At 36.5% G+C, this 24950-nt stretch overlaps 1 protein-coding gene across 1 annotated transcript in view; it reads right to left on the reverse strand.

The window, feature by feature from the left end:
* Nucleotides 1-24950, reverse strand: part of ADAMTS19 (ADAM metallopeptidase with thrombospondin type 1 motif 19) — a 261502-nt gene that overhangs the window by 150680 nt on the left and 85872 nt on the right. The window contains exon 7 of the mRNA XM_068980968.1: nt 24414-24457. Within this exon, the coding sequence (XP_068837069.1) occupies nt 24414-24457 (44 nt within the window). The remainder of the gene's footprint in view (nt 1-24413; nt 24458-24950) is intronic.

The following is a 24950-nucleotide window of genomic DNA, read 5'->3' on the forward strand; positions in this document are numbered from 1 at the left end:
GAAATAATTCTATAAACTGTAGAAATTTAAAGAATATAATTTTAATTATAACACAATTACAAATATCTGAGGCTCTTAAATATTGTTTAATATACTGCTTTGATATAATCTGTCAAATAAAACATGTACTTAAGGGCAAGTGATTCCAACTCTAGATGCATAAGATTGCAGTTTTTTAGTTCTATACACTGAGGCAATTGATAATAAATGAGATGGTAAAAACTTCTCAAAGATGATTTGATGTTTTCTAAAATCTTGATTGGAACTTAATAATAAATTTTTCATGACCTGTTTTCCACATTAAATATAAAAAAGGCAAAATGCAAAAAATGAAATCTTAAAAATTGAGGCTCTATGTCAAATATTCTAGGGTTTGAATCCAAACCTCAAATTTTAGCTCTGTGATATAGGAAAGTTCTGATTCCTAAACCCCAGTTTCCCCAACAGTAAAATTAGGAAGGAAAGCAATCATTTTTCTTAGGAATGCTAATTAATTTAGATAAAATATTTCAAACATGCGATGGCCTATCTGAAACATGCTAACCATTAACCATTAAACTTAGCTTTCTTACATGTAAAATGAGGTAACATCTCTTATGATAGAAAACTCTTAAAAGGTTAAAGGAGGTGACATATTAAAAAAACTATAGCACAGAATAGATGTTTAGCAAGTATTATGGTTCACTGAAAATGTTGTGTAAGTATACAGTGAGCATAAGCTGTACTTTCAGATGCTTATAGTAAGAAGAACTCTTTAAGACTACAAGGAGGACCTCAGGGAGTTTTCTAAGTTAAAATGGTTTTTGTTTCCCAAAGCTATGCTCATCATATTTTAATATTCATACAGTGTTTAACAGCACCATTAAAATATTTCCTAATACAAATAATACTCTAATTAAAATAAAGCTTAAACAGTAAAGCATCTTGAGAAGAAAAATATTTTAAGAATAGACACTTTTCATAATAATTCCTTAAGAATTATGTATCCCAGTCTTATCCCTACAACATGTCTTGCCAAAGTAGAAATATAAAGTATCTGATTTATGTTCTGGCCAGTATCTAATAAGAAATACACTAGCAGCCAAGAAATAAAACAAGATAAGCTCAGCCTTTCTTTTATTATAAACCAAGAAAAGATAACCATTTTCCTATCATGAATTCATTTCTATGCAGAAATACACAGCCTGAGCACCTGGGATGCTCAATCATTACACTATGCACTGAGGACAAAAATAAGTATTGAGCAAGATTGTTGTCCACAAAGTGATTAGAAGGAGAGGGAGTGAACGGAATGAGTTATAAGAAAAGTAGTACTAAAGTCTGCCAGGTACATGGATAGAATGAGAGATGATCCAGAAGGCTAAAAGTGGAAATAAATCAGGGTTCTGAAGGATGGGTAGAGTTTCCACAGTGATAAAAAGAGTAAAAAACAACAACAAAGAAATAGCCTTCTTCTTCTAAATTCTAAAACAATACATTTGAACATACTCACCTAAAATCTGCAAAATTTATCAGCTTTTAAAGCAGGTCTTTCTAGTTATAATTTTTTTTATTCATCTGAGAATGTTCTTTCATTCCTGCATTCTGTCATATCAGAAATTCATTCTGGGTTTCAATTTCCATCTATTTCGTCAATCCTTTCTTTCACTATTTCAAAAAGTTGTGCCATCAGCTGACTTTCATGGTTTGCCAGGAAAAATCTGCTGTCATTAGAATCACTGTTCCCCCAGAAATAAAACGGTGTTTCTCTGTGTCATTTTTTTCTTCGTTTTTAGCTGTGTTTGTGGTAATTCTGACTGTGATATCTCTGGCTTAAAGTATTTCTTGTTGGGAGTTTACTTGGTTTCTTGAATCTGATGGTTTAAATCTTTTGCCAAATTTGAGAAGTCTTCAGTTGTATTTCTTCTCTCCTTTTGTTGACTTCTGGGACCTCTGACAACCGTTTTTTTAAAAAAATTTGTTTATTTATTTTGATTGGAGTCTAAATACTTTACAATATTGTAGCGGTTTTTGCCATATATTGACATGAATCAGCCATGGGTGTACACATGTCCCCCATCCTGAACCCCCTGCCACCTCCCTTCCCATCCCATGCCTCAGGGTTGTCCCAGTGCACTGGCCCTGAGCGCCCTGTCTCATGCATCGAACTGGTGATCTATTTCACATATGGTAATATACATGTTTCAGTGCTATTCTCCCAAATCATCCGACTGAGTCCAAAAGTCTGTTCTTTACATCTGTGTCTCTTTTGCTTCTCACATATAGAGTCATCATTACCATCTTTCTAAATTCCATATATATGCATTAACATACTGTATTGGTGTTTTTCTTTCTGACTTACTTCACTCTGTTTTATCCACCTCATTAGAACAGATTCAAATGAATTATTTTTAATAGCTGAGTAATATTCCATTGTGTATATGCACCACAGCTTTCTTATCCATTCGTCTGCCGACAGACATCAAGGTTGCTTCCATATCCTAGCTGTTGTAGACAGTGCTGAGATCAACATCGGGGTACATGTGTCTCTTTCACTTCTGGTTTCCTCGGTGTGTATGCCCAGCAGTGGGATTGCTGGGTCATATGGCAGTTCTATTTGCAGTTTTTTAAGGTATCTCCACACTGTTCTCCATAGTGGCTGTACTAGTTTGCATTCCCACCAACAGTGTATTCTGCTGTGTTTTATGTCAGAGAGTGTTTTGCCTACGTTTTCTTCTAGGAGTTTTACAGTTTCTGGTCTTACATTTAGATCTTTAATCCATTTTGAGTTTATTTTTGTGTAGGGTGTTAGAAAGCATTCTAGTTTCATTCTTTTACAAGTGGTTGAACAGTTTTCCCAGCACCACTTCTTAAAGAGAGTGTCTTTTCTCCATTGTATATTCTTGCTTCCTTTATCAAAGGTGTCCGTATGTGCATAGACTTATCTCTGGGCTTTCTGTTTTGTTCCATTGATCTATATTTATGTCATTGTGCCAGTACCATACTGTCTTGATGACTGTAGCTTTATAGTATAGTGTGAAGTCAGGCAGATTGATTTCTCCAGTTCCATTCTTCTTTATCAAGATTCCTTTGGCTATTTGAGGATTTTTGTATTTCCATACAAACTGTGAAATTATTTGTTCTAGTTCTGTGAAAAATACCCTTGGTAGCTTGATAGGGATTGCACTGAATCTATAGATTGCTTTATGTAGTATACTCATTTTCACAATCCACAAACATGGTATATTTCTTCTTATATTTGCATCATCTTTGATTTCTTTCATCAGTGTATTATAGTTTTCTATATATAGGTCTTTTGTTTCTTTAGGTAGATTGATCCTGTACATAGAAAACCCTAAAGACACCAACAGAAAATTACTACAGCTAACCAATGAATATAGTAAAGTTCCAGGATATAAAATAACACAGAGAAATCCCTTTCATTTCTATACACTAACAAATGCAAAGCAAAGAGAAATTAAGGAAAAAATTCCATTCACCATTGCATTGAAAAGAAGAAAATACTTAGGCAAAGTAATGTCTCTGCTTTTTAATATGCTATCTAGGTTGGTCATAACTTTTCTCCCAAGGAGTAAGCGTCTTTTAATTTCATGGTGGCAGTTACCATCTGCAGTGATTTTGTAGCCCCCCAAAAAAGTCTGCCACTGTTTCCACTGTTTCTCCATCTATTTGTCATGAAGTGATGGGACCAGATGCCATGATCTTCATTTCTTGAATGTTGAGCTTTAGTCAATTTTTTCACCTTCCTCTTTCATTTTCATCAAGAAGCTCTTTAGTTCTTCTTCACTTTCTGCCATAAGGGTGGTGTCATCTGCATATCTGAGGTTATTGATATTTCTCCCAGCAATCTTCATTCCAGCCTGTGCTTCACCCAGCCCAGCAATTCTCATGATACACTCTGCGTATGAGTTAAATAAGCAGGGTGACAATATACAGCCTTGATGGACTCCTTTTCCTATTAGGAACCAGTCAGTTTTCCCATGTCCACTTCTAAGGGTTGCTTCCTGACTTGCATACAGATTTCTCAAGAAGCAGGGGAGGTAGTCTGGTATTTCCATCTCTTTAAGAATTTTCCACAGTTTGCTGTGATCCACACAGTCAAAGTCTTTGGCATAGTCAATAAAGCAGAAGTAGGTGTTTTTCTGGAACTCTCTTGCTTTTTCCATGATCCAGCGGATGTTGGCAATGTGATCTCTGGTTCCTCTCTCTTTCCTAAAACCAGCTTGAACATCTGGAAGTTCACAGTTCATGTATTGCTGAAGCCTGACTTGGAGAATTTTGAGCATTACTTAACTAGCATGTGAGCTGAGTGCAATTGTGCAGTAGTTTGAACATTCTTTGGCATTCCCTTTCTTTGGGATTGGAATGAAAACTGACCTTTTTCAGTCCTATGGCCACTGCTGAGTTTTCCAAAGTTGCTGACATACTGAGTGCAGCACTTTCACAGCATCATCCTTTAGGATCTGAAATAGTTCAACTGGAATTCCATCACCTCCACCAGGTTGGTTTCTAGTGATGCTTCTTAAGGCCCACTTGACTTCACATTCCAGGATGTCTGGCTCTAGGTGAGTGATCACACCATCGTGATTATCTGGGTTGTGAAGATCTTTTATGTACAGTTTTCCTGTGTATTCTTCCCACCTCTTCTTAATATCTTCTGCTCCTGTTAGGTCCATACCATTTCTGTCCTTTATCGAGCCCATCTTTGCATGAAATTTTCCCTTGGTATCTCTAATTTTCTTGAAGAGATCTCTAATCTTTCCCATTCTATTGTTTTCCTCTATTTCTTCGCACTGATCACTGAGGAAGGCTTTCTTATCTCTCCTTGCTATTGTTTGGAACTCTGCATTCAAATGGGTATATCTTTCCTTTTCTCCTTTGCCTTTTGCTTCTCTTTTCTCAGCTACTTGTAAGACCTCCTCAGACAACCATTTTTCCTTTTTGCATTTCTTTTCCATGGGGATGGTCTTGATCACCACCTCCTATACAGTGTCATGAACCTCCATCCATTGTTCACCAGGAACTCTGTCTATCAGATCTAGTCCCTTAAATCTATTTCTCACTTTCACTGTATAATCATTAGGGATTTGATTTAGGTCATACCTGAATGGCCTAGTGGCTTTCCCTACTTTCTTCAATTTAAGTCTGAATTTGCAATAAAGAGTTCATGATCTGAGCCACAGTCAGCTCCCAGGAGTGTTTTTGCTGAGTGTATAGAGCGTCTCTATACACTCATAGGTGATTTCACGCTAAAAAAACCTTTCAGTCTTCTTTCTAGGACTTATATAAGACTGAGGGTGTTCTAATATATTATTCAATATGTCTAGGATACAATCCAAAATTACTCCCTTTGTAAAGAAATAGAAAAATCTCAATTTGCATGGGAAAAGACATTCAATAGATTTCCACTTTGAGATGGCACAGAGTTTGGGATTATCTGACAAAGACCAAAATATCAATTATAATGGTCTTCCAACAAGCAAGTACAAACATTAATGAAATGAATGGAAGGATGAAAAGTTTCAGCAAACAAGTATACTATATAAAGAAAACCTAAATGTAAATATTAGAATTAAGAAAAAAATAACCAAAATATAAATTTATCTGGATACACTGAATAGTAGAATAGAGATGACAGAGAAAAAGAGTCAGCGAACTTAAGGATAGATTGGAAGAAATTACTCAGTATGAGCAGAGAGAAAAACGACTGGGAGAAAATATGAACAGAGTCCCAGGGATCTGTGGGAAAAATCAAAGCAGTTGTCAAATGCGACCTAATTAAACTTAAAAGTTTTTGCACAATGAAGGAAACTATAAGCAAGGTGAAAAGACAGCCTTCAGAATCGGAGAAAATAATAGCAAAGAAAGCAACTGACAAAGAATTAATCTCAGAAATATACAAGCAGCTCATGCAGCTCAATACCAGAGAAATAAATGACCCAGTCAAAAAATGGGCCAAAGAACTAAACAGACATTTCTCCAAAGAAGACATACAGGTGGCTAACCAACACATGAAAAGATGCTCAACATCACTCATTATCAGAGAAATGCAAATCAAAACCACAATGAGGTACCATTTCACACTGGTCAGAATGGCTATCCAAAAATTCTACAAACAATAAATGCTGGAGAGGGTCCAGAGAAAAGGGAACCTTCTTACACTGTTGGTAGGAATGCAGACTAGTACAGTTACTATGGAGAACAGTGTGGAGATTCCTTAAAAAACTGCAAATAGAACTGCCATACGACCCAGCAATCCCACTGTTGGGCATACACACCGAGGAAACCAGAACTGAAAGAGACACATGTACCCCAATGTTCATCACAGCACTATCTACAATAGCTAGGACATGGAAGCAACCTCGATGTCCATTGGCAGATGAATGGATAAGAAAGTGGAATATTACTCAGCTATTAAAAATAATTCATTTGAATCAGTTCTAATGAGGTGGATGAAACTGGAGCTTATTATACAGAGTGAAGTAAGTCAGAAAGAAAAACACCAATACAGTATATTAATGCATATATGTGGAATTTAGTCAGATGGTTAACGATGACCCTATATGTGAGACAGCAAAAGAGATACAGATGTAAAGAATAGACTTTTGGACTCTGTGGGAGAAGGCGAGGGTGGGATGATTTGAGAGAATAGCATTAAAACACGTATATTACCATACGTGAAATAGATCGCCAGTCTGGGTTTGATGCATGAGACAGGGTGCTCAGGGCCGGTGCACTGGGACAACCCTGAGGGATGGGATGGGGATAGAGGGGGGAGGTGGGTTCAGGATGGGGGACACATGTGTACCCATGGCTGATTCATGTCAATGTATGGCAAAAACTGCTACAATATTGTAAAGTCATTAGCCTCCAATTAAAATAAATTAATGAATTTTAAAAAAAAGCAGAGACATTACTTTGCCATCAAAGGTCTATCTATTCAAGGCTATGGTTTTTCCAGTAGTCACGTATGGATGTGAGAGTTGAAGCATAAAGAAGGGTGAATGCCAATGAATTGATGCTTTTGAACTGTGGTTTGGAGAAGATTCTTGAGAGTTCCTTGGACATCAGGGAGATCCAATCAGTCCATCCTAAAGGAAATCAGTCCTGAATATTCATTGGAAGGACTGATGTTGAAGCTGAAACTCCAATACTTTGGATACCTGATACGAAGAGCTGACTCATTTGAAAAGACCCTGATGCTTGGAAGGATTGAAGGTGGAAGGAGAAGGGGACAACAGAGAATGAGATGGTTGGATGGCATGACCAACTCAATGGACATGAGTCTGAGTAAACCCCGGGAGTTGGTGATGGACAGGGAGGCCTGGCGTGCTACAGTCCATGGGGTCACAAAGAGTCAGACGCTGCTGAGCAACCGAACTGAACTGAACTTAGTTGGGCTCAGGTTTCATGTTCCAAACTTTCAAGGCTTCTGGGGGCTTTTTGTTTCATTGTCAAATTTTCACTATCAATTTTCAAAGCCTTTTCATTAATATTCAAATCTATCCTGTGTGTTTCTCAACATGGGACTGAGGTAGCCCCATGGTTAGTAGATGATTTCTCAAAGAAATTTTAGGATCATATTCACACATATGCAACTTAAAGGTGAGCAAAGGACTTGGTAAACAATTTTATGGGATTAGTTTCCCTAGTTTCTTCCTCTCCATTTTCTCCCTGGTATCTTCCATATCCATGTGGTTCTCATTTTATTTCTGTTTCCAGAAAGTTTGGGCTCTAGTTACATCACTAAGTGCTTCCCTGGTGGCTCAGACAATAAAGAATCTGCCTGCAACGCAAGGGACTAGGGTTTAATCCATGGGGCGGGAAGATTCCTTGAAGGGGATGGCTACCCACTCCAGTATTCTTGCCTGGAGAATCACATGGACAGAGAAGCCTAGCAGGCACAGTTCATGGGGTCGCAAAGAGTGAGACACGAGTGAGTGACTAACACTAATTCACTAAGCTGTGTACTTCTCACGACTATATTTACTTCTGAGTCTCAGTAAAAGGAGGACAGAGGCAAAAGGCAATGAGAATAAAAGCTCTGCAGATCAGAGAGGAAGGTTCCTCTCTCAGATTTTTCTGATTCCTATTGCTGCCACTGTTGTCTCCACCACCATTATCATTGAACTGTTTTGCAGACAGGTCAAGAGAAAATGTAGGCAATTTTCTTAAAGGGGATATTTCCCCTACTTTCTCTGAGCATTAGGGAGACCTTCTTCCTGGATTTAAGCTAGAAATATTCCTGAGTGCTCTCTCTTAGTTCAGTTCAGTTCAGTCATGCAGTCATGTCCAACTCTTTGCGACCCATGAATTGCAGCACGCCAGCCCTCCCTGTCCATCACCAACTCCCAGAGTTCACTCAAACTCCTGTCCATCGAGTCAGTGATGCCATTTAGCCATCTCATCCTCTGTCGTCCCCTTCTCCTCCTGCCCCCAATCCCTCCCAGCATCAGAGTCTTTTCCAATGAGTCAACTCTTCGCATGAGGTGGCCAAAGTATTGGAGTTTCACCTTCAGCATCAGTCCTTCCAATGAACACCCAGGACTGATCTCCTTTAGGATGGACTTGTTGGATCTCCTTGCAGTCCAAGGGACTCTCAAGAGTCTTCTCCAACACCACAGTTCAAAAGCATCAATTCTTCAGCACTCAGCTTTCTTCACAGTCCAACTCTCACATCCATACATGACCACTGGAAAAACCATAGCCTTGACTAGACGGACCTTTGTTGGCAAAGTAATGTCTCTGCTTTTGAATATGTTATCTAGGTTGGTCATAACTTTCATTCCAAGGAGTAAGTGTCTTTTAATTTCACGGCTACAATCACCATCTGCAGTGATTTTGGAGCCTAAAAGAATAAAGTCTGACATTGTTTCCACTGTTTCCCCATCTATTTCCCAGGAAGTGGTGGGACCAGATGCCATGATCTTAGTTTTCTGACAATTGAGCTTTAAGCCAACTTTTTCACTCTCCTCTTTCACTTTCATCAAGAGGCTTTTTAGTTCCTCTTCACTTTCTGCCATAAGGGTGGTGTCATCTGCATATCTGAGGTTAGTGATATTTCTCCTGGCAATCTTGATTCCAGCTTGTGCTTCTTCCAGTCCAGCATTTCTCATGATGTACTCTGCATAGAAGTTAAATAAGCAGGGTGACAATATGCAGCCTTGACATACTCCTTTTCCTATTAGGAACCAGTCTGTTGTTCCATGTCCAGTTCTAACTGTTGCTTCCTGACTTGCATACAGGTTTCTCAAGAGGCAGGTCAGGTGGTCTGGTATTCCCATCTCTTTCAGAATTTTCCACAGAGAGCTCTCTCTGCATGTGGCCTAATAACCATTTGAAGTTTGGGCTGTGTGGAGTCCAGAAGAGAGAGAGAAAAATAATAAACTCACTGCTGGTTTGGTGGTACTTCGAATTCTTGTCTTCTTCCCAATCTGCATGCTACTATTTACTTTTTAAAATCCTCAAATAGCTGTTCCATTCTCCCATGTTTAATAGCTGCATTAAATGAAAGAGAAGGATGGAGTGTGTTTACTCCAGTACTAGACAGTTTCTTCTTGGCAAAAAAAGACAGTAAGAACAAGCGTCTTGTAATTTTGGAGATAATTATCTGTGGAATTTTATTTCTTTTACAGTGCAAATGAAGCATCTCAATATGTTCTAGAGTTATTACCAGTCCAATTGCTTAAAGACCAGAATTGGGAAGGCAATGGCAAATGCTAAGTTGTAATTTTGCTCCATCATTAGATTATTTCAGTATTAAAGACATAAATCTTTTCAATATTTAGAAAAACATTTTATTCTGTATGAATTTATACAGTTTCTGCATTTTTACCATATTATCAGTAATAGCTGATAATATTCTATATACCATGACCAAACTGACCTACTAACCATTTGCATTAAAATAATACAGGTTACCTCAATATTATTACACACTAATAAGTAGAAAATGATGAATAAAAGCTATAAAGTTCAATATTTTTACTGAAAAAATAAATTATAAAGAAAAAAATTGTAGTGAGATCAAGACCAGGCCTTATGATCATAAGAAGATTATTAAACTTTGATGACAGATAATATGCAGATTTAAAAAAATACTAAGTTTTTTCAGTACTCATGAGACATGTACCAATGCATTTATTCTTAAAAGTCATGTAAAACTAATTATATAGAGAAAGCTGGCTTAGAATAAAAAGAAGAAGAGAGAAAATGGGATTTTTTTTTCAGTTAACTACTCAACAGTAAGAAAGGATAGCAAGAAAGAAAATATTTTTTTTAATGTGTAAATAGTTTCATTATAGTCACCACTGTTACCTCTAGCATCTAGAACCTAATACACTTTGGGGCATAGAGTAGGCGCTCCAAAATATTAGAGAAAATTTAGTATATGAAAAATATATCTAGAGAGAGGGAGACAGAGAAGTAGAAGATCATCTGAAATGAATCAATGAAAACTGCCTCCGGAGGACAAACAGGAAGCACAGTTCTTAATATCATCTACATATGTTTCCAGACCTTTGGGTATCAGAATTTAGAACATGATGAAGATTATCATCATTTTTATACCTGATATATCTGAGACTCAGATGTTAATAATGTACCCATAACCAATGCTTTCTGGTAATCTGGACTGAAAGAAAGCAGGACTGCCAAGAATGATGTGAAACCAGCTTCTAATACACACAGTGAAGCTCATATGTTGATTTCTAGTAAGTTTAATTATTATTATTACTGAGGGATTAAGTGATTAAGTATTTAAATTACCAAAATAATAGTTATAGATTAAGATTTCTGAAATATGTACTTTTTAATATATCATATGAAAAGTGAAAGTGAAGTTGCTCAGCCATGTCTGACTCTTTGCGACCCCATGGACTTTAGCCTACCAGGCTCCTCCATCCATGGGATTCTCCAGGCAAGAGTACTGGAGTGCCATTTCCTCCTCCAGGAGATCTTCCCAACCCAGGGATCAAACCCAGGTCTCCCACATTGTAGGCAGACACTTTACTGTCTAAGCCACCAGGGAAGCTACAATTCTAATTAATGTGTAAAACCGTCTCAAAAAAGTTCATTAAAAATAGAATGATCATATAGGCAGTTTGCCTGGGACAATCCATTTTATGCTTTTTTCCAAGCAAAATTATTAATTATGCCTCCTTTAACTTTTCTAAGTGTCTTAGTATTAATTATGACAGGATCACCTTATCAATAGATGAACATTGAAGTGAAGTGAAGTGAAGTGAAGTCGCTCAGTCATGTCCAACTCTTTGCGACCCCATGGACTGTAGCCTACCAGGCTCCTCAGTCCATAGGATTTACCAGGCAAGAGTACTGGAGTGGGTTGCCATTTCCTTCTCCAGGGAATCTTCCCAACCCAGGGATCGAACCCGGGTCTCTTGCATTGTAGACAGACGCTTTACCATCTGAGCCACCAGGGAAGTCCTAAGATGAACATTACAGGCATTTATATTTCAAAGCTTGAGTCATGCCCCAGGCCAGCTGGATTCCCTTGCATTTTCTTATTTTCTTTGCTGGAGACCCAGAGATTGGTGCATTTTCCTATATTATGTGCTGGTGCCACCCAATTTACCTTCTTTGAAACCAGTTTTCCCCACCTCTTTTTTTCCTGCTCCACAGGTGTTCAGACCCATTTCACTTAAGTTTGCTTTTGTTCATCACTGATGAGACAAGGGAAAAGAATAATTACATGTGGAGAACTTGCAAAGATTACAGGAATGTAGTAAATCCTTACAAAATCCTCTTGAAATCCTATCACTGTTGCACTGTCCTGTCGGTATGATAAGTGAATATCTCTTTGAATCTCCTCCCCTAACTTAACAAACATGTTCTTATTTCTTATTCTGCTTTTCCAAGAGGGTCATATTCTCCACTTTCATCTATAATGGTGTCATTTTCTTCTAGTGTATAAATCCCCAATTGACGTATGACGATATGAATCCTTTAGTCTGAATGCGTTACTTTCCTATTGCTGCATAACAAATTACTTAAGTAATGCAGTGACCTAAAGTCACTTCCATTTATTACTGCACAGTTCTATTGGTCAAGAGTCTGGGATGGCTTAACTTGGTTTTCTGCTGAGGGTCTCAAAAGGCCAAAATAAAGATATCATCCAGGCTGGACTCTTTATCTAAAGGCTCTGGGTAAGTACCAGCTTCCAAGGTTGCTGGCACAATTCAGTTCCTTGCCTCTGCTCTTTGAAGGGAGACTGTTAAGGTGAGACCTTCATACCTTAAGTTTAACTGAGGGGCTGTAATTACACCTGCAAAATCCCTTTCAGCAGTACCTAGATTAGTGATTGACTGAATAACCAGGGTATAGGAATCTGAGGAGTGTCATCTTTAGAACTCTGTGTACCACACTGAATACATTCCATCTGCATTTCTGAGAACATCTACATTGAAAACTGAGCAACAAACACTCATGGCAACACATCTCACACAAATATGAGGACTTCTGGGTATCCAGACCTGGCACTAGTTTATCTAAAATTATATACATTTAAGGCTGATACATTCTTTAATATATGTGATAATTTCAAATTATACATCCCACAAGATTGAGTGGGCAAATCCCCCCCAATATCATCCCCAATAAATGTATTTGAACTCCATTGACGATATAATTATGCTACCAATTCATTTAGAAAGATTTATATAATAAAAGCAGCTGTCCCCAACCTTTCAGGCATCAGGGACCAGTTTAGTGGAAAACAATTTTTTTCACGGACCTGGGGGTTTCAGGATGATTCAAGTGCATTACATTTACTGTGCATTTTATTTCAGTTATTATTACATCAGCTCCACCTCAGATCATCAGGCATTAGATCCTAGGGCTTGGGCACCTCCATAATAAAAATTAACTTAATTGTTTGCCTAGCCCAAAGAATTACAAATTTCAAAATAGTAAACTATGGATTTTCAGTAGAAAAAATACACATTTCTAACCAATAGGGTATAAAAGGAGAGTTAGTAATTTCTTTAAGTATTTTCAGTCTCTGAAATTCTCTGTTCTTTAGGTGCCACAATGCAAGAGAAAATGCCATAACTGCTGTTTAATGAAAATTAAGCTATTTAAAAGAAACTGGCATGACCTCTTCTTCTCACTTAATAAAAATGATTACTTCTGCTAAAATGTGGTTTGGAGAACATACTGGTGCTTGAAAAGGGAAGTGTCTGGAGATTGTCACACGAACAGTGTCAACATAAAAAGATTATTTCCGTATATTTTAGTCTCTGAATATGTTTCTTGTGTGGCAGTTGCTTCCTAGGTGGTCTGCACGCCTGTTTGACAATTTGCATGTATATAAAATCAGAATTATTCAGAAGCTTACAGAAGAATAAGCCATCATTTCAACCTGCTGAAAGTCAGAAAAATGTTTATTAATAATAACAAAGCAGTAGAATGTAGGGAGCGTTAAAGTATCCCTGAATTGGATATCTGGTGGTTAAAAAATGCATCACTTCTTTTATCAACATGTATATAAGAATATTCATGGCTGGGAATTCATATTGATCAACATGGGCCTTTGCCAGCATTAGGCATTTACCAATTTTCTATATATAAAATATAAAGTTCTAAAAAGATTTCATGAAAACAATAATCCTTGATTACCAATCATTGCCAGGTTACAGCAGAATTTCACAGTATGTTCTGCAGAATTCTAGGAGATGTAGCATCTCTTCAAGGGGTCTTCTAAGATCTTTCTAAGAGGCCCACAGAGTCAAAACTGTCAACATTCACACTAATGGTGCAAAAGCAATGCTAGGTAAAATTGTCTTCACTGTCAGTCATTTTATTTTTCACTGAAACTTACTCTCAGGGGGAAAATGTCAATTTCACTTTTTATATGTCCCAGATGAAGCAGTAATATGCAATTTTGTTAAATCTGAACTCCTGAGTATATGCTTTTTTTTTAATGTTTTTCATAACCCAAAGAAATAAGGATAAAACATTTTCGCTGCAGACTAAAATATCATGTTATCTCTAAGAAAACTACTGGGAGATGTCTGAGTTCTGAGCTAAACTCACTGTGCTTTTCGTTGAACAATATTTTTAATTGAAAGAAAGTCTAACAAACATTAAAAAAAAGGGTTATTCAGATTTGGGAATCTGGCTGACACCCAAAAATGAACAAAGTGAATCTGTCACTCCAAGGAAACTAACTGATGGTACTTGGCAATAATAAAATTCAAGCTTTCAAGTGAAATTAGAATACTGGGAAACTTTTATCTGCCACTGAATGCTTCACAGCTTCCCAAAATGTGAAGAATTTTTCTGATGAGATCAATAGTGATACTGACAAATACGATTTATATACATACATCGTAGAGTGAAATGTGTCAGCATTTAGATTTGCCTAATTCAGTGAACCAACATTTTGCAACCAATGATGCTCTAAAATGCTATACATAGCAAAAACATTCACTTAAATTGTAAGATATGCCAACAGATAATAATGTAACAGAGTATAAACGTTTACTGATATGTATTCAGATTCTACATCGCTACAACCCGCTAACAGTCAAGACACTACCACTGAGTTTTAGTGTGCTTTCAAAAAAGAACAAATAATCTGAAAATACCCATTCATTTTTGAACTACATATCTTCATGAGGCCAGATTTTCCTCATACACTTAGAGTAAAATAACAAATACCAACACTTTACAAGCAGAATCAGATATAAGATCCTGCTGCCTTCTACAAGCCAGATCTAAAGAGATTTGCAAAAATATAAAACAAATTCATATCTTCTCACTGTTTTGTTTTGTTCTGTTTAACACCAATTCTCCAAATCAGTGCCATGGCAAATGTGAATATTGAGAAAGTGGCTTTGTGACCAAGTTGCAGCTGCAGCATGTATAAAAATATATAAAATAATACTTTAAAAGTTCTTTTTATGAAATTTCACTTCTAGCATACAAATGCTAAAATAAATAGTAAACATCTTAAATGCAAGGCTTGGTATATAAGTGAGGAAAATACTCCCATGGGCCTAAAGAAATAAAAAGTAAAATGTACAATTTGGAGCTGGCACTAATGTACTTAGTTGCCTGAGGGCATTCACCAAACTCAAATCCAAAGGTACTCAGCTTTAGACACCACATTGACACAAAGACAGTGACTTGACATACACAATGGAAAGAAAGCTGCAAAACTGTCACTATTTGCACATGGCATGATATTAGATGGATAAAATCCTAAAGACTTCACCAAAACACAGAATTAACAAAATAATTCAGCAAAGTTGCAAGATACAAAATCAACATATAGAAATCTGTTGTATTTATATACACTAATAACAAACTATTAAAAGAGAAATGTAGAAAACTATCCTATTTACAATCTCATCAGAAAGAATACAATAACTACAAATAAATTTAACCTAAAGAGGTGAAATATCTGTACTCTGAAAACTGTAAGTCATTGAGGAAAGATATAGAAGATGACATAAACAAATGGAAAGATACATAGTGCCCATGGACTGAAAGAATTAATATTATGAAAATGTCCACATTACTCAAAGCAATCTACAGCAGTAATGTAATCCCTATCAAAATGCCCATAGCATTTTGCACAGAACTAGAGCAAACAGCTCGAAAATAAGTATGAAACCACAAAAGACCTCTAAACAGCCATAGCAATCTTAAAAAGAAGAATAAAGTTGGAGGCATCATACTTTCTGATATTGAACTATATTACAAAGCTACAGTAATCAAAACAGTATGGTACCAGCATAAAAACAGACACATAGATCCATGGAGCAGGATAGAGAACCCATGTAGATCACATGAAAAGGAGTTCAGACTGATAACTGAATTCTCAATAGCAACAATGGATGCTGGAAGGCAAGTGAGCTAGCTCCGTGCTGTGCTGAAACAAAACTATGTACTGAATATTAGGATTCTACACTCAGTTATAATACCTTTCAAGTTCCAATTCATTGTTGAATAGAAATAGTGAAAATAAAGTCCTCTCCTTATTTCTGATTTCAAATGGGATCCCTTTAATGTTTCACTATTTTAAAAAATACATTCATATATTCTCTTGTAAATATCTTTAGCCTTGTTAATAAAGTTCCTACTTCATCCTATTTTGCCAAGAGGTTGCTTTTTTATCATGAATGTATTTGAATTGCCTGAAAGATATTTTCTTTATCCACTGTGATGATCATATGGTTTTTATCTTTAATTGGATTACATACTTATATTTTAAGATTTTCTAATGTTAAACTATCCTTCCATTTCTGGAATAAATCTTAAGTAAAATAACCTTACTTGGTTATTTAAAAAACACATTATGAGATAATATCTGCTAATGTTCGATTTAGAATTCTTTTATTTCCTGAGTGAGAATGGCTTATTATTTTTCCTTCTTACACTGTCCACTTTAGAATATGGTAAGAAATTTATATGGTTTTAATTCACTTTTTCCTGCCGTCTACAATAGCTTGTATAATATTGGAATCATCCAGCCTTTGGAATTTTAACAGAAATCTCTGTGAAATCATCAGGGCTTGGTATTTTCTTAGAAACATATTCAACAACTGACTATTTTTGGTAGATTGTTAGTGAATGATATAAGGTAATTTTTGTCTAGTCACTTAGCTAGAAATGATCAACTATAATTAATCATGCTTGTCAGTACAGACACGGTTTGTTGCTCTTTATATATACTTATGTATCATGATCCAAATTTTAGTTTTTTATCTAATCCCAAGCCCTTCACCAGTTCTTTAATTATAGAAACAGAATTTTTGATCCCACAGTCCAAAGACTTAAGGATACCATGCTTCCTTATTCCTTCTTTATAAGTTATGGGAGGGAATAATTAATTGTTAGAAAGTACATTCCTTTTTTATGGTTGCAATATCAAAATATCACAAATTTGATTGCTTAACATACCCAAACTCATTATCTTACAATTTTCTACATTTGAAGGTTGATCTGGATCTCACTGGCTAAAACCAATGTATCACAAGGCTGTCTGTGCTACCTTCTGAAGGCTCTAGGGGAGACTCTGTGTCCTTGCTTTTTCTAGGTTCTAGATAATTCTTCACCTGAGAATCTCTGCCTCCATCCTCAAAACCAGTAATAACGAGCTGAATCCTTCTTACAGGCACATCTCTCTCTGTGCCTTTCTTCTGGAATCATCTCTCTCCAACTCTGAGCTTTTATGCCTCCCTGGTCAACTTTTAAAGACTGTTGTGATTACAATGGGCATACCAGACAGCCTAGGATAATCTCCTTCTTTCACAATAAGTTGACTGGGAGCCTCAGTGGCATCTGCAAGCTTCATTTCCCTTTACTATGTAACCTAACATATTCTTAGGTCCCAGGTCTATTAAAACATGAACATCTTCAGGGACCCTTATTCTGCCTGCCCAGAAAGTAAGGCAACTTCACTAATAATAGCTGGGACTTGGATCCAGAATTATACTTTATTTCTCTTTAAATTTAAGAATAGCATCATAGTTCATCCAAAGGAACTAAAAACTCTGATTTAAACTATAACACAATTCTAATAGGGCACTGACTTCAAAACTAATCTCAGTTTCAGGGATGTTAAAACTGCACACATACATTTGAGAATTGACATTCTGTTGGTTAAAATATTTAACAGCATTTTTTTTTCTCCAGGTATCTATATACTTACCAACTAACCTGCCTAATTAAAACAAGAAGGAATGTGATTGAGGAGGTGGTAAAACAACTTTTGCTTTTTACCCTCTAAACAGCTTTTCAAACATAAACTTAATAAATAAGTATAACTTCTCAACTGAAACATTTATTTATAATATTCCATAACACTGATACAGTCTGGCTCCTTAAAGTACACATATCTTTTATACCAGTAAATAAACAAAACATCCCATTGTTTCAAATTTTACATGCTGAAGGTAAAAGTACTTTCAAATATTATATTTGCCACTTCTTTCTACATTTTAATGTATACAATTTTATTCTAAAACTTCATTCAAAGGTATTTTTCTCATCTTCAGATTTCTAGTTGTACTGTCCCTGGCTACACAAATGCATTTATTGCAAAATTGATACTTAACCTGAAGAAAGTAAAGAAAACCACTAGGCCATTTAGGTATGACCTAAATCAAATCTCTTACGATTATACAGTGGAAGTACAAATAGATTCAAAGGATTAGATCTCATAGAGTGCCTGAAGAACTATGGACAGAGGTTTATAACACTGTATAGCAGGCAGTGATCAAACCATCCCCAAGAAAAAGAAATGCAAAAAGGTATAATGGCTGTCTGAGGAGGTCTTACTAATAGCTGAGAAAAGAAGAAAAGTGAAAGGCAAAGGAGAAAAAGGAAAGATATACTAATCTGAGTGCAGAATTCCAAAGAATAGCAAGGAAAGGCTTCCTAAGAAAGCCTTCCTATGTGAACAATTCAAAGATACAGAGGAAAATAGAATGGGAAAGACTAGAAAGCTCTTCAAGAAAATTAGAGATACCAAGGGAACATTTCATGCAAAGATAGACACAATAAAGGACAGAAGTGGTATGGACCTAATAGAAGCAGCAGACATTAAGAAGAATGGTCAAGAAGATACAGTAGAACTAAAAAGACCTTACTGACTCAGATAACCACAATGGTGTGATCACTTACCTAGAAGCAGATACCCTGGAGTGTGAAGTCAAGTGGGTCTTAGGAAGTATCACTATGAACAAAGCTAGTGGAGGTGATGGAATTCTAGCTGAACTATTTCAAATGCTAAAAGATGATGCTGTGAAAGTGCTGCACTCAATATGTCAGGAAATCTGGAAAACTCAGCAGTGGCCACAGGACTGGAAAAGGTCAGTTTTCATTCCAATTGCAAAGAAGGGCAAATGCCAAAGAATGCCAAAGAATGTTCAAACTACTGCACAACTGTACTCATTCCACATGCTAGCACTGTCACGCTCAAAATCTTCCAAGCTAGATTTCAACAGTACATGAACTGAGAACTTCCAGATGTTCAACCTGGATTTAGAAAAGGCAGAAGAACCAGAGATCAAATTGCCAACATCCACTGGATCAGAAAAAGCAAAAGAATTCCAGGAAAACATCTACTTCTGCTTCATTGACTACGCTGAGGCCTTTGACTGTGTAGATCACAACAAACTGTGGAAAACTGACTTCAAGATATGGGAATACCAGACCATCCTACCTGCCTCCTGAGAAACCTATAAGCAGGTCAAGAAGCAACGATTAGAACTGGATATGGAACAATGGACTTGTTCTAAACTGGGAAAGCAATACATCAAGGCTGTATACTGTCACCCTGCTTATTTAATGTATATACAGAGTACATCTTGCAATATGCTGGGCTGGATGAAGCACAAGCTGGAATCAAGATTGCTGGGAAAAATATCAATAACTCTGACATGGAGATGATACCATCCTTATGGCAGAAAACCAAGAGGAACTAAAGAGCCTTTTGATAAAGGTGCCAAGAGGAGAGTGAAGAAGCTGGCTTAAAACTCAACATTCAAAAAACTAAGATCGTGGCATCCAGTCCCATCACTTGATGGCAAATACAAAGGGAAACAATGGAAACAGTGACAGACTATTTTCTTGGGCTCCAAAATCACTGCAGATGGTAACCCAGCCATGGTATTAAAGTACACTTGCTTCTTGGAAGAAAAGCTATGACAAACCTAGACAGTGTATTAAAAAGCAGAGACATTACTTTGCCAACAAAGATCCATCTAGTCAAAGCTATGGTTTTTCCATTAGTCATGTATGGATGTGAGAGTTGGTCCATAAAGAAAGCTGAGTGCCAAATAATTGGTGCTTTTGAACTGTGGTGTTGGAGAAGACGCTTGAGAGTTCCTTGGAGAGAGTCCCTTGTAAGGAGATCAAAGCAGGCATTCCTACAGGAAATCAATCATGAATATTCATTGGAAGGACTGATGCTGAAGCTGAAGCCCCAATACTTTGGCCACCTGATGCAAAGAGCCCAACTCATTGGAAAGACCCTGATGCTGGGAAAGATTAAGGGCAAGAGGAGAAGGGGATGACAGAGGACAAATGGTTGGCATCACTGACTCAATGCACATGAGTTTGAGTAAGTTCCAGGAGATGGTGAAGGACAGGGAAGCCTGGCATGCTGCAGTCAACGGGGTCGCAAAGAGTCGGACATGACTGAGTGAACTATAACAACAACACAGATGCATGATGCTGTAAAGGAAAGCTGTCTCTCATTATAGAAAAATCTGAGACAAAGATTTCAACTGTGTGCCACTTACTAACACTGATGCTGGACAAATGTGTAACCTGTCCACAGGGAACAAAATGATATGATAGAACTAGTGCCTACTGAGTGCTGATTAAAAACTAGCTGTCTTTGTGAAATCAGTAACACAGTCTTTGTGAAATCTAATTTAAAAGTGAGGAATTCAAACCTTCAAAGTGTTAAACAATGTGCCCACATTCATGCCTATAAAAAGCAGCAGAGACTGATTTGAATCTAGATGTCTGACTCCAACATCCATGCTCTGTTCTGTTTCAGAGTTTTCTTCATCTGTAAAGTAATAATGATTAAAAAAAAAAAAAAAAACTAGAGAGTTTCAAGAAATAAATGAGAAAATATCCATGGAAGTGTTTCTCAAGTTACAATGAGCAGTATCAGCATCACACTGCTTTTAAAATATAGGCATTTCTTTCCAGGTACAATTCAAATTAATAACCTGAATTCAAAGTTTTTAACTACTGTCCTTCACCTCTCAGTATACTTAGGAGAGCAGGGGAAATTTTCATGGTAATCATTCAGGCCCATATTATCCAAACCAATAAACACTAAATCCACTTCTTTCCTTTCTCCTTTTCTTTCAGTATTTTCATTCTAGTATCCAATGTGAAATGAACTGACTTCACATCAGAAACAGATAAAAGAAGAAGGCATATATAAACCTAAGAAAGCATCTGACCCCCCAAAAAAACCCAAAATACTCATAATAGTGCATGAAGAGATTTACAAATGTGTATCAATAGATATTCAGTTGATTTAAGACCTAAATCTCTTCTGTTTTGTTATGCTAGAGATTGAGAGCTGTTAAGATGACCAGTAGGCTACACATGCTTATTTAATTTGGGTTACAAATTACAGAGCAGTTTATCAGTACTCCCTTAATAAGAGTGGGAATTATTAATATTGCCCCATATTCTTCTTCTCCAATAAAAGAGTATATAAATATCATGGAAGTTCTACGCCTTAGGCTGCAATTTCCAGAAATGAAAAGCTTTAAATTGGTTTAAATAGAAAGAGAGGGGCTTCCCAGGTGGCACTGGTGGTTAAGAATCTGCCTGCCAATGCAAGACAGATGAGAGATGCGGGTTCAATCTCTGGAAAGAAATAGTTCGATCTCTGGAAAGAGAAGAAAATAGCAACCCCTTTCACATTCTTGCCTGGGAAATCCCATGGACAGGGGAGCCTGGTGGGCTACAGTCCATAGTGTAGCAAAGAGTCAGATATGACTGAGCATCTGAGCACAGTAAGGATATTTACTGGCTTACACATTCAGAAGCTCAAAGGCTAGACTGGGTCCAAGGCAAGGAGAATGGCATGATTCAACAGTGTCCTTGAGGATAAAGACACGCTTCATCTCTCCATTGTGCAGTGTATGAATTCATATTTATCTGAAGACTAATTTCATTTGTGACTATACTGATCAGGGTTGCATCCTTTCTTGTTTACATGCTGTGGGACAGATATGACCAAGCTTCAGGCATGAAAAATGTTCCTTTCTTCAGATTCACGAGGCAGACATAGGTTACAGGTTACATGTCCCAATCACGACAAGGCCATGTGCTGACTAGCTTAGGCCTGAGGCCCAGAAATGATCCCTCTGATCAGCCTATATGAATCATGACCCATCCACAGAAGTGTATCCTTTTCCACCTGGCACCGTGGCTGCACAGTGGTGGATGTATGAGTGATAGGGTGGCAACCACCACACCTACTTCACACTAATGTCTTTATAAATCTTACCAGTGTAGGTCTCTAGGCAGAAGCATGGTTCATGTGAAAAGACATTTTATGTGGGGACAGGGATTGGGATGAAGAGACTACTCTTCTGATTTGGTTGTTAAAAGCTTTCTCACTTAACGTCCCCTGGGGAAAAAAAACTCATATTTTTACTCGGCTCAAGATTAAATATGAACAAAGACCTCCATTTCATATGTGGGATAAGAAAAAGAAATGCTGAAAGATACAGAGGGGCAAACTAGGATTTAGCAATGCCAGAGGAGACCATGAAAATATAAGTACTCGGAAACAGAAGGGGATATCAGAAAGGGCATCAGATTTTTCACATCATATGCTATATTGAAAACCAATTTTTATCAAGCTCTTAATGGACAAGTGAACAGAGCTGGGAACTGGTTACATCACTTTGCGGATGAACCATACATATTCTCATTACACTAATAATTCCAAGTATACCAAGCTTCCTCATTATCCAAATGTGCTTCAACCCAGAATAAGTATGCATGCTATTTTCAATCAGCAGATTTAGCAAGATAAAAAACATAGTCATAAAGAAATTGGTTCTCCTCATATGAGTAACTGCTTTCTTAGTCAATGTGTACACACTTTAAAGAGGTGGTTAGAGACCATAATTATGGAATATATTGCCTGAGTTGCTCATTTTTCTCAGCTCTAATAAGGCAAAAAGTTGATCTGTCTATATTATAAGAAGGTTTTGGGGCCAACATAGCTGTTTAAGTAGAGGAAAAGGTAATTATTTTGAGACAAGCTTTCTTCGTAATCAAATGCTTCCATGGTTAGGTAGATTAAAACTCTATATCAAGATTTAATTTCTGAAAATTCAGCCAAGAAGACAAGAAAACAGCAGGAAGCAAGTTAGTCATTTAACATTAGGAAGATCATCCCTAGATCTATTCAGCTTTCCCTTAGGTGTCCAGCTTGTTTCACTTTTCCAGTCATTTCTGAATCAAATATTCCTTTGATTCCATCATCCTCCACTTCATACTATTATAACTATTTTTCACTTATTATCTCAGATTTAATCATCTGAGGAGGCTGGTAAGAACTTAACAGAACTAGTTGCTTAAAATTATATTTTTAAGTACCACTGATACTGAAAAAAATAGTTTATTCTCTTTTTCCCATTTTTTAATTGTTTGCCTCACAAGACATAAATGATACTTCAGTGATGGCTCAATTAAAATACTTATTATACTAAAGAGATGATCTCCACATGATAAATCAAAACCAGACCAAACTCTTAAATGTACCCTAACAATAACCCAATAGCAATGCCTTATTAAAACTATACAGTGTCCTAAAACTAAACATATATATATAAATAGTTATATAATTTTATCTATCTATAGTTTCAGCTCTCTGTCTGGATATATGACTTAAAACTATACATATATATAGTTATAAAATTTTACCTATCTACAATTTCATCTACCTGCTTGGATAAGTCAATTTATATACGTGCATTTATACTAGCATAAATGTGGCCATTCTCTGAAAATTATACTAACACATATATATGGAATTTAGAAAGATGGCAATGACGACCCTGTATGCAAGACAGGAAAAAAGACACAGCTGTGTATAACGGACTTTTGGACTCAGAGGGAGAGGGAGAGGGTGGGATGATTTGGGAGAATGGCATTCTATCATGTATACTATCATGTAAGAATTGAATCGCCAGTCTATGTCTGACGCAGGATACAGCATGCTTGGGGCTGCTGCATGGGGATGACCCACAGAGATGTCATGGGGAGGGAGGTGGGAGGGGGGTTCATGTTTGGGAACACATGTAAGAATTAAAGATTTTAAAATTAAAAAAAAAAACAAGAAAAAAACAACAACTGTGGTTTATAGATTCTATTAGCTATACAGTTATGCCTTAGGGATTTTAGATATCCAAGACAAAATATTGAAAATTCGCTACTTTATGTACAGAAAATCCTCATTAGTTGGGCAAATGAGATGGACTTTCTTTCACCCAGTCTGCAAATAGTTTCAAATGTATGTAACTCAAAAATAAATCCATTAGTCAACTCTACTAACATTAACATATTTGCCTCAGTTTATGAATAATAACATAATTTAATTGAATCCATGTATATATTTCTGAGAAAAAAACACAAAGAATATCTCATGATATTTTTAAAGCATCATTTAAACTTTTATCTGCTATATAGTACACATATATCTTCAAGTTGTTTCACTAATAATTGAATTGGTGACAAATAATTAAACATATAGGTTGAAAACATACATCACTGATATTCTAAAAATATTTCACTATAACTATCACTGTCAAATAATTTTCAACATTTAAACAAATGATGTGTTTAAGCTCCCAGATCTCCTCCACAGTGTAAAAATTTTTACATACACTTACCAACAGTATCACATGGTTCATCTTTGTGTACACAGAAATCTTTCCTAGAAAGAAAAACAGAAAATATAGTTTGTTCCACAAACAACAAAGTATATGACTTATTTTTAACAGTTATAATGAATAAGTGAATGACACTCTCTATCTCCAATAATTTAATAAAACTGAAAATAGGATTAACTAATTTTTGATTCTAAGAAAATGTGAGAATAATTAAATTTCTATACATTTTACCTGATATAATCCTGAAACACTGTGTCCGATCCCAGGGATCAAACCCAAGTCACCTGCACTGCAGGCAGATATTTTTTTACCAGTTGAACCACAAGGGAAGCCTTTAGACATAATACTATTGCATATGTAATAGACTATAGAATACTATAAACATAACTTCTGTGTGCACTGGGAAATCAAAATACTCATGAGGCTTGCTTTGTTGCAGTGGTCTGGAACCAAATCTATAATATCTCCAAGGTATGCCTTTAACTCCATCTCAATTTTTGACATCTCAAGTTAGACAGTTTTTTCTAAACCACTAGC

Source organism: Capricornis sumatraensis, chromosome 9, assembly GCF_032405125.1.
Source record: "Capricornis sumatraensis isolate serow.1 chromosome 9, serow.2, whole genome shotgun sequence".
In the NCBI taxonomy this organism is placed as follows: Eukaryota; Metazoa; Chordata; class Mammalia; order Artiodactyla; family Bovidae; genus Capricornis; species Capricornis sumatraensis.